Below are 10,056 nucleotides of genomic sequence, written 5' to 3'. Positions count from 1 at the left end.
CGCGCCATTCATCAACCGGTTCGCACCGGTGGCAGCCGCCGCCGGTGACGTCGCATGCCGGCCCCGCCCCGCGCCGCTGGCGTCCCGCACCGTGATTGGCCGCCGCCGGTGCCCACGTCGAGCCGGCTATAAAGGGGCAGGCTTGTGACGCAAGGGCGCCTGGGCGCGCGCATTGGCTCTGGGTTGCGGCTGGCTCGGCGACGCTCCTCCGGCAGCTCACTGCATGGTCGTCTGGTGCCCCCGCCGCCTGCATCGCCGCCGCCGCCGCCCCGCGACGCCTACCGCCGCCTACCCTGCCGCCGCCGCCTGCGCCGCCTCGGGACCGGCTGTATGATTAGGCCACAATCTTCAATGAGTAGACATATTCCTGTGAGTACCGCTGGCCCGGCCTTTGTTACAGAGCCGGAGACCGAGGGGAGGGCGGCCGGCTGCGGCGCCGGCTGCGGGACCTGGACCCGGACCGGGAGCGGCCGGCGGGGCCGCGAAGCCGCTTTGTGCGCGCGTGCGACCCGACGGCCTTTGTTCCGAGAAGCCGCGCGGGCGTCGTGGACGTGGCCGGGGCGGGGCGGCGGGGACCGGGACCGGGCGCCCGGGGCCTCCCAAGATGGCCTCGGTGGCCGCCCGCGCTCGCCACCGCGAACCCGTGATTGCGGACCTCGCGGCTGTGCGCGCCGCTCAAGCCCGGGCTTGCCCGATCTCCGCCTGGCGTCGGTAGGGGCGACCGGGGGCGGTGGAAGGGGTCCCTTGCCCGGCGGCCGCGCGTGGGGCTGTCTGCTGTTGAGCCGGGAGCAACAGGAGCCAGCCAGAACTGCGAGGCTCCTGTTGAGCGAGCAGCCCTGCACCATTCTACCGCTGTGGAGCTGTAATTTACACGGCGTTGGAACGGTCGTGGACTGCTTGGAGATCTGGATTCTGGGGGGGTCATGCCTTCCTGGCTTGCTTCTCCCCCCCCCCCCCCCGTTTGCTTCGTGCTAGCTTCGGTTGAAAACCAGAAATGCTAGATCTTTCCCGGAAAGAAACGGCGCTTCACACGCGCTAGATTGGGTGCGTTACCTGAAACCTAAGTGTATTTGGAACAAAATTGGAGAAAGCAGATGGTTCTACAGACTGGTTTGATTGTGCGGTCGGACAAACTGACTTCAGCCTATGACATGCGCGCGCGCACACAAACACACACACACTATTTCTCTCTATTGTGTACTGTTGGTGCGTGCAATTAAAATAGGAAGATCTCACCAGGCGTGGTGGTGCACGCCTTTAATCCCAGCACTCGGGAGGCAGAGGCAGGCGGATCACTGTGAGTTCAAGGCCAGCCTGGTCTACAAAGTGAGTCTAGGACAGCCAAAACTATCACAGAGAAACCTTGTCTCAAAAAAAAAAAAGGAAGATCTCTCCATGTGTCTGGGCTGCCTACCATGTTTAGTTTTTACTTGTGATGAGGAAATGGGGCATATTAGAAGGATGGCAGTGATCTCCAGTGTTTTAATAAGTGTCCTCCAGCCACTGGGTGGCTCCACTCATTTCAAATCAGTTCAGAATTTTTTTTCTGCTTTCCCAGCTTCCTAATGGAACTCCTAAAGTGCCAAATTTACTAAGAAAAAAATTTAGGGCAAGAAACCGTGTATCAAAAGATATCTAACAATAATTTCAGATTATTGGCGTCTCCCTGAAGTAGTAAGTAGTATCTTTACTGGTAATTTAGATACCAGGGTTTCCAATCCACCTGTCAGATAAGTATCTTGGAAGGGCACATTTCAGAAAACTTGGAAATAAGTTAGTTCTCTTGCTTGTGGTTCCTTTTAGTAAAGGAAGTCTTAGCATTGGTTCCTTTGTTTCGACAGAAAAGAAAAAGGCTGGAATTTTTACTGGGTTTTGTTTCAAACATTTACTTTGGGAGTTTGTTCTGAAGAGCAGTGGTTGTCATTTGAGCGTTCTTGTCATCGTGTTCCTTCCGTTCCTTCACAAACTGCCTGGAGTAGGTAGACATGAAGTGTTTTGTCAATGCTCACTTACTTATAGTGGGTTTGTTTGAAAGGCTTTTTTTATGCACATAACTCAGGGGGGGGAAGCCCTATGAATATTAATTATTTGGTCCTGACATGAAACTGGTTTAATTAATTTTTAAAGGGTAACATAAGGAAGATGGGATGTATTTGTATGTGTTAGTAATTATATACCATGTGTTTGAGATCATTATAAAAATTTAGCATAAATTCTCTTTTCATATTAGAATTGGACTTTAGTTTTAGAGCAAAGAAGTGGAGGTTTTTTGTTGTTGTTGTTAGTTTGTTTTTGTTGTTTTTGGTTTGGTTTTTCGAGACAGGGTTTCTCTGTGTAGACTTGACTGGACTGGACTTGCTTTGTAGACCAGGCTGGCCTTGAACTCAGCGATCCGCCTGCCTCTGCTTCCCGAGTGCTGGCATTAAAGGCCACCACCATGCCCGGCTAGAAGTGGAGTTTTAAAGATAGTATCGTATATATTTTATTTGAACATAGTTTTCTTGAGTAAATTATATCTACATTTTGATCAGAAGAGATGATATAAAAGTACAAAAGTTCTTAGGAGTTGTTTTGTCGATGAGTTTTTTGTTTGGTTGGTTTTTGTGGTTGTTCTTGTTGGGTTGGGTTGGTTTTTCAGTATAATAGAGCCCGTGGCTGTCCTAGACTCAATTTGTAGATCTCAGAGATAGGCCAGCCTCTGCCTGCCTCCTGAGTGCTGGGATTAAAGGTGTGTAGCAGCAGCAGCACACCCAGCCCAGAAGTTACTGATTTTTAACCAGAAAATTTCTTATGGTTATCATTTAGAGAGTAATTATTCAATACAGCATGGGGACAAGTCAGCCTTCATCAGGGTAGAATCCCACCCTCCCACACATTACCACCAGAGAGTAGCAGGCCTGCTTCATACTATGAAGTACTTGGTGATGCTTTTGTACTTACACTAGAAACTGCTATAAATGTGCAAAAATTATTTTTTAGTGGCAAGGAAAGTACAAAAGGGAAATGATGTGGGCATGACTTAATTTAAACTAGAGAGACTAGCACTCAGGAGGCAGAGGCAGGTGGATCTCTGTGAGTCCAGGCCAAAAAAAAGTATCTCGAAAGACCAAACCGTAGATAACTCCCTACTTTTATTATGGTAGCTTAATAAACATTAAATATAAAAAGGAAAGGCTAGTGCGCAACTGAAATGTATCCCTGTGTGAGTTCAGTAATTATGCAAAGACTGGGAGCTTCAAAGCTCAAACTATGAAGTTTATATTAGTGTGTAAATTGCAAGATAAGGCAATATAGAAAGTAAAGCATATAGTTTGGATCACATAAAAATAACCATTAAAAGAAGTATTTAATGAAATATGTATATAGATGTGTAAATGACAATTCCAGATGTAGCAGTGACTTTCTTTGAACATTAATTGTTCAGCAGCTTTACTTTAATGGGCTTGTGACTGATTGCTTTAGGCCTATTGGTTTTAAATGCCTTGAATTTTGTAATGAAAGTAAAAGTTGGTGTCTCTCTAACTTGAGCACAGTTATGTACTTAGTGGAAAAGCATGACATGTTCCTTTTGAATTGGAAAATAACTTTTTCCCCCTCTCTTTTTCTTCTAAACAGCAGTTCTGTGGTGTTCTTGGTCACACATTTATGGAGTTTCTGAAGGGCAGTGGAGATTACTGCCAGGCACAGCACGACCTCTATGCAGACAAGTGAACTGTAGAAATTCATTACTACTCCACCAAGAAGCCCCCGTAAGAGTGGAGAACCTGGACACAGGAGTGTTGAATTGAAATCTGCAGAGCATTTTACAAGCGCTCAGACCTGGATGGGGCAAACCTCAGTGCACTTCCTTTGTATTGCCTCAGTATTACTGGATTGAAGAATCACTGCTTCTTGTTAGGAGGTTCATTTCATTGCCCATTTCTCCCAATTTCATACTCACAGCACTGAGAATTTCAAGTGGAGTACATTGAATATTGAAGTAGACTTCAGGTTGTTTTTTGTTTTGGGTTTGTGTTTTGATTTTTGCATCATTTCTGTATTCAGTTTTTAAAAAATTCTTTCATAAGCCTATTGGGTGTTTTTTGTTTTGTTTTGTTTTTTAAACGAAATTACCATGGCTCGAATGAACCGCCCTGCTCCTGTGGAAGTCACATACAAGAACATGAGATTTCTTATTACACACAATCCAACCAATGCGACCTTAAACAAATTTATAGAGGTAAGATATACTTTTAATGTGCAGTAATAGTAGGGCTACTTGAAAGATGTAGCTACAGTTTTCATACCCAGAGAGGAAAGGCTTTAATGTGTTACACCTTGAGAACTATATGCCTTTGATTTTGCTTGGTAAATTTACAAGGCAGAGGCTGCATTTACAGGTTTGTTTTTTCCCTCATATATCTTCTTAGCTTAATGTCTCTGATTTTATTTGTGCTTTGAATCTATTTTTCAGCTGTTAGTTCTGTTTTCTATTGGCAGATACATGGCCTTCCAACCTGCTTATACTAGGAATTTGGAAAGAATTTAATGCCAAGTAACTTTTTTTTAAAGATGTATTTATTTATTTTATCTGTGAGTGCTCTATCTGCATGTACACCTTCACACGCCAGAAGAGAGCATCAGATTACAATATAGATGGTTGTGAGCCACCATGTGGTTGCTGGGAATTGAATTCAGAACCTCTTGGAAGAGCAGACAGTGCTCTTAACCCCTGCGCCATCTCTCCAGCCCACCAAGTAACTTATAACTGTGCACACATTCATGAAATATAAAAACCTATAAATGCTCAGAGGTAGCAAATAGGGAAATATTTGAATGCTATGTATTTTTTTTTTAATTATAATTATTGTATCCTCAAGCCTGTATTTTTTTTTTTTATGGTGAGTGGATTTTTAAAATTGAACCTTTGCTGTGTGGGGTGAGACAGCCTTTACTCCCAGGGAAGCAGAAGCAGACAGATTGCTGTGAGTTCAAGGGCAGCCTGGTCTGCAGAGTCCAGGGCAGCCAAGGCTACACAGCAAATTTTTTAAAGAATTGAAGCCTGGATTTGAGCCTTTGAAATTATTTTTTCAGTCAGCAAAGTACTTTACTGCATGTGCATGTAGACCTAGGTCTTCTCAGACTCCACATTTCAAAAGCCTTGAATAGTGGTGCATGAGGCAGGGACACCTTGGCGTCGCCAGCCAGCCTAGCCTACTTGGCAAGTTGTAGGATAATGAGATGATCTCTCAGAAATAGGGTAAATAGGACCTGGAGTTGACCTCTGATCTCCACATGCATCCAAGTACTCACAGAAACTAGATTTAAGGGCGTTCCCCCGCCCCAACGTAACTAAAATGTGATATTCAGCAATCCTGTTCGCACTTAAATACTATTTACAACCAGATTTGCCTCTGTAAAACGTATGTGACAGGTTTTGCCATTCTTTGTTTACCGGCATAATCAAAAATGGTAAAGACTGCATATAACACAGCAGTAAGGATATGGTTCCAAAGACCTTGTTGGGGTGTTGTTGTTGTTGTGTAATGTTTCTCCCCTCTCCCACCCCCCACCCCCAGGAACTTAAGAAGTATGGAGTTACCACAATAGTAAGAGTGTGTGAAGCAACCTATGACACTGCTCTTGTGGAGAAGGAAGGCATTCATGTTCTTGTAAGTACTTGAGGTTTCATGTGTTTGTTATGCTACAGAAGTCTATTCAAATAAATCAGACCCCAAGGTCAACTTTCTAAGTCAGGGCAAAATTATACAGAGTTAGTATGTGATTAAACATTTGTTGTTCTTTGGGTTACAGAGCTGTACAGCCCACTTGGGCAGGAACTTGCTATGAACTCAGCAGGCCCCTTCCTAATCCTGGATTTTAGGAATACAGGGACACACCAATATACCTAGCTAATTTAAAGGTCTAAAATATCTCTTCTCTTAATTTAGGACTGGCCTTTTGATGATGGTGCACCACCATCCAACCAGATTGTTGATGACTGGCTAAGTCTTGTAAAGATTAAGTTTCGTGAAGAACCTGGTTGCTGCATTGCTGTCCATTGTGTTGCAGGCCTTGGCAGGTAAGAAAATTGCCTGATTTCTTTCTAGATCCGTGGATCTCAATCTTCCTACTGTTGTGACCCTTTAATTCAGTCCCACGTCTTGTGGTGACCCCCAACCATAAAATTATTTTGTTGCTACTTCATAACTAATTTTGCTACTGTTATGGATTGTAATATAAATATCTGATATATACAATCCACAGGTTGAGAACTGTTGTTCTAGATAAAGGTCTGAGTTGAAAGTACTAATACACACATTCACACCCACTCTCTCACTCACTCACTCCATGCTAGACAAGTACTCTAACACAATACCATACCCCTAGCTTCTCTGGCTTTCTTTAAGCGGGACCTCAGTGAGTTTACTCCAGCTGGCTTGAACTTGCTAGCAGGCAGACAGGCTTTGAAATTGTAGTCTTCATGCCTTAGCTTTCCAAGTAGCTGAGATTCTAAGCCTATAGCATCATACTCAGCCCTAAGATTTTTAATAAAAGACTACAGTAAGATGTTTATACTTATTGCAAGATAATTGATAATTATATTTTTGGATCTGGCAGCATATGAACAATTTATTTTTACAGGCTTTAGTTTTGAAAAATAATGATCATAATTTTTACCTTCCAGAGCTCCAGTGCTTGTTGCCCTAGCATTAATTGAAGGTGGAATGAAATATGAAGATGCAGTACAATTCATAAGACAGTAAGTAATGTGCTGTCCTCTTTCCTGCCTATTTGTATTTTCTTATTAAATAAGACTGAGCTCAGTAAAAGCCAAGTCATGTATCAATTAACTTTTTCTTTGTTTGGGTGTGTATATTATTGCCTGTGGGCATTGAACCCATGGAGCTGAAGTTTTGGTGGTTGGTGGCTACCATGTGCTCTGGAAGAGCAGCAAGCACTCTTAACTCCCGCCCCCCCCCCCCCACCCCCCGCAAATTGTTATTTTTTAAGATAATTATTCTAAGACCAAGGGAAAAAAGGACCTCATCTAACCTTTTTATATTCATGCAGATAATTGTTGAACAATTCATTTGTTCTGCTTTATGAGTCATTGTGCTTATTTGTTGAGTATACATTGCTAGCAGGAGGGTAGCTTGGTGGGGGGGGTTGGGTTGGTTTCACTAGTTTCAAAATCATTCATAGAATAAAGATCAAATTATTTAAAAATCTCAGTGCTCAAATAGGTCCTTTGGTCTTTGTAGTCAGTCATCTTCCTTGATACCAGAAATGGCATCCTTTGTCTTTTCCTTCCTTCCAGAAAGCGGCGTGGAGCTTTTAACAGCAAGCAACTTTTGTATCTGGAGAAGTACCGTCCTAAAATGCGGCTGCGCTTCAAGGATTCCAATGGTCATAGAAACAACTGTTGTATTCAATAAAACTGGGGTGCCTGATGCCATTGCCTTGGAAGTGGAACTTCAGATGGGACCTAATTTTTGTCATACATAATTAGCCAATGTGTTGGCTTATTGAATAAGTCTACTGAAGCTTCCACGAGAATATTGAAAACCATTTTTTGGTTTTTGGTTTTTGGTTTTTTTTTTTTTTTAATCAGTTTTACCAGGCCACAAGCTTGACAGAATTGTAACCTCTATATTTGGGTTATGATCAACCTGTTGGCAAGATTTTTGCTAGTCAGCATTTAAAATGTGCTTATAATTTGTACCAATTGACCCTTCCTAAAATAAGGTGTTGAGTAGTCATTAAATGTACTCCTGTGCCAGAATATTATTAGTATATAAGGAATTTTAGAAAGATTAGGTGCCAAAATACCCAGCACAATACTTGTATATTTTTAGCATCATATAAAACCAAAATTCCAGGAACTAAGAACACTCTAGACCTTCCATCTTTTGTCCCTTCAGTCATTTCAGACACTGCAGGGCTTCTCTCATTATCTGCCTGCTCACTCTATGTTTACATCTCCCACACTTTACCATATACAGCAGGTTTGCTTAGCTATTTTTTTTTCCCCCTAAACCAAGTCTTGCGCTGAGTATTTAATGTCTTTCTATGTCTTACTTTGTGCTGTTTTGGGAAACCTCTGTTTGAAAATCAACTTTGTTATGGAAGCACATATCTTCTTCAATAATGTCTCCAGACAAAAAGCCTTATAGTTAATTTAATCTTTGCACTCAGAGGTGCAACTTAACAGGGAGGGCCTGCAAAAAGAACGAGAAGAGGCTATAAAATATTTTTAGTAATATGTTGCCTTTGTCTCGTGCAGAACATGTAGAATGTGCTCTTTAATTTAGTAAATATTTTTAAGAGGTAGAGATACATTGTTGTAGCTAACCAATTTTTAATCAAAATTTCTGAAATTTTTGTTTTCTTCCATACCTATCAGAAGCTGTTTTCCAACTTGTTTCAATTATGGTTTTCCCTTCTCTTCCCAACCTCTCTTGCAAAAAAGAAAAAGTGGGGTCTGCTAACAAACTGAGCAGACATATTTTATATGCCTTTTGAGCTATGTAACTTAATAATTGGATACTTGATCATTTGTTTTATTATGTAATCGATAAAATGGTGATGTGTATTAATGTTAGTTCAGCCATATATTTATACTGTCTGGGAATGTGTGGTTATAGTTCTGTGGGAGAAATAATTTGTCAGTGTTCACCAGCTTGTAAAAACTTAGTGCGAGAGCTTCAACATCTAAATAAATGATGAAATGCATTTGTCACTGAGGTCATTGTGCTTACAATTAACTTATTTTGTAGAAACCAATGGATTCAGTTGCTATCATTTCAATTTCTGGACAGATATGAATCAATTGATTTTGTTGTGTGCTGAGGGAGAAGAGTTTGTAATATATGATGACCTTGATTTTTAACTCAGTCCCATCAGTCATTAGTATTCTGTAGTTTCCAATCCAGTTTCTCATTTTAAAGTTCATTACATGCCTGTATATATTTTAAAATTAATTTGAACCTGAGTATTTGGCACATGATGGCTTAATAAATTTTAACTTTAAATAAGAATCTAAAATGTTTCATTTCCCTAGTCCATGCTTAATGTTATATGAACAGGATTTTTTTTTTTAATTGAAATTTTGGAAAAATGATACTCCATTTTAGGATTTAAATTTTTACTTGTCTTTTCATGCCAGTCTAGCATTAAAAAATTACTGGTCTGTAAGCCCTCCCTAAAGGATACACCTTTGCCACACAGTTCATAAATAAGCATTTGTGCTTATTGGGAGAAGAAAGATGCTGTTAAGATTACCGAAATATTTTAAGTTTGAAAAGTTGAATTAATTTATTGAGATTGTATATATGGTGCTAAAAGTCACTTTGCTTTATGAACTTACCTGTATGACATTATAAACTGAGATTGCTTTATATTTTGTATCTGTAAATACAGCAATATCTGATAACATCCAAAAAATACCTTGGGTCTGGTTAAGAATGTAAAAACAAAAGCTGAATTCTTCAATGCAAATTGGCAGATAATAATTTGCTTAGTAGGGGGCTGGGAATATAGCTCAGTGAAGAGAGTACTTGCCTAGCATACAGGAAGCCCTGAGTTTAATCCTCAGTGCCACATAAATCAGGTTTAGTGATATAGAGGGATCAGAAATCCAAGGTCATCCTCAGCTACATCACTTTTAGCCTGGTCTATATGAAATGCTATGTCTAAATATGTAATATGCTTGCTTGAACCTGGGTACTTTCCGTAAATAATATAGTGACTATTTACTCTGGCCTCTGTGTTGGAATCATGATGTTATTGATGCAAGTAATGTGACTACTGAATCAGGAGAAAGTCCCCTAAAAGCAGGTCCCACCAGTCGTTTTGCAGTAGCCTGCAGCCTTCGTTTACCATTGCTCTTAGTGTTTACCAACACTTAGCCTTCCTCCACGCTCAAGACACTCCTGCCGAGGCATTTGATCAAGTCCCAGCATACTGTAATGATAGCTGCAGTCCCATAGCCCAGTTGTAATCTTAGTCTTGGGGTCTGTTGTGTTACAGTCATCTGACAAGTAGCTGCAGACATTTAAGAGTCCTGCAAAGGAT

At 41.4% G+C, this 10,056-nt stretch overlaps 1 protein-coding gene across 3 annotated transcripts; it reads left to right on the top strand.

The window, feature by feature from the left end:
• The first annotated feature begins 253 nt into the window (after positions 1-253).
• Ptp4a1 (protein tyrosine phosphatase 4A1) lies at positions 254-7,563 on the top strand. 3 transcript variants are annotated; one of them, XM_051153012.1, is made up of 6 exons: positions 254-369; positions 3,616-4,219; positions 5,559-5,651; positions 5,931-6,061; positions 6,668-6,742; positions 7,301-7,563. In XM_051153012.1, the coding sequence occupies exons 2-6, from the start codon at positions 4,115-4,117 to the stop codon at positions 7,416-7,418; spliced, it is 522 nt and encodes a 173-aa protein (XP_051008969.1). In that variant the 5' UTR covers positions 254-369; positions 3,616-4,114; the 3' UTR covers positions 7,419-7,563. The 3 variants fall into 3 exon arrangements, with proteins under 3 accessions (XP_051008969.1, XP_051008970.1, XP_051008968.1); XM_051153013.1 differs by having other exon boundaries at positions 255-369; positions 3,619-4,219; XM_051153011.1 differs by lacking the exon at positions 254-369 and adding an exon at positions 693-711.
• The last annotated feature ends 2,493 nt before the right edge of the window (positions 7,564-10,056 follow it).

Source organism: Acomys russatus, chromosome 11 (assembly GCF_903995435.1).
Source record: "Acomys russatus chromosome 11, mAcoRus1.1, whole genome shotgun sequence".
NCBI classification, from domain to species: domain Eukaryota; kingdom Metazoa; phylum Chordata; class Mammalia; order Rodentia; family Muridae; genus Acomys; species Acomys russatus.
Note: the sequence above shows the minus strand (reverse complement) of the source record. Positions and strands in the feature narration are given on the sequence as shown.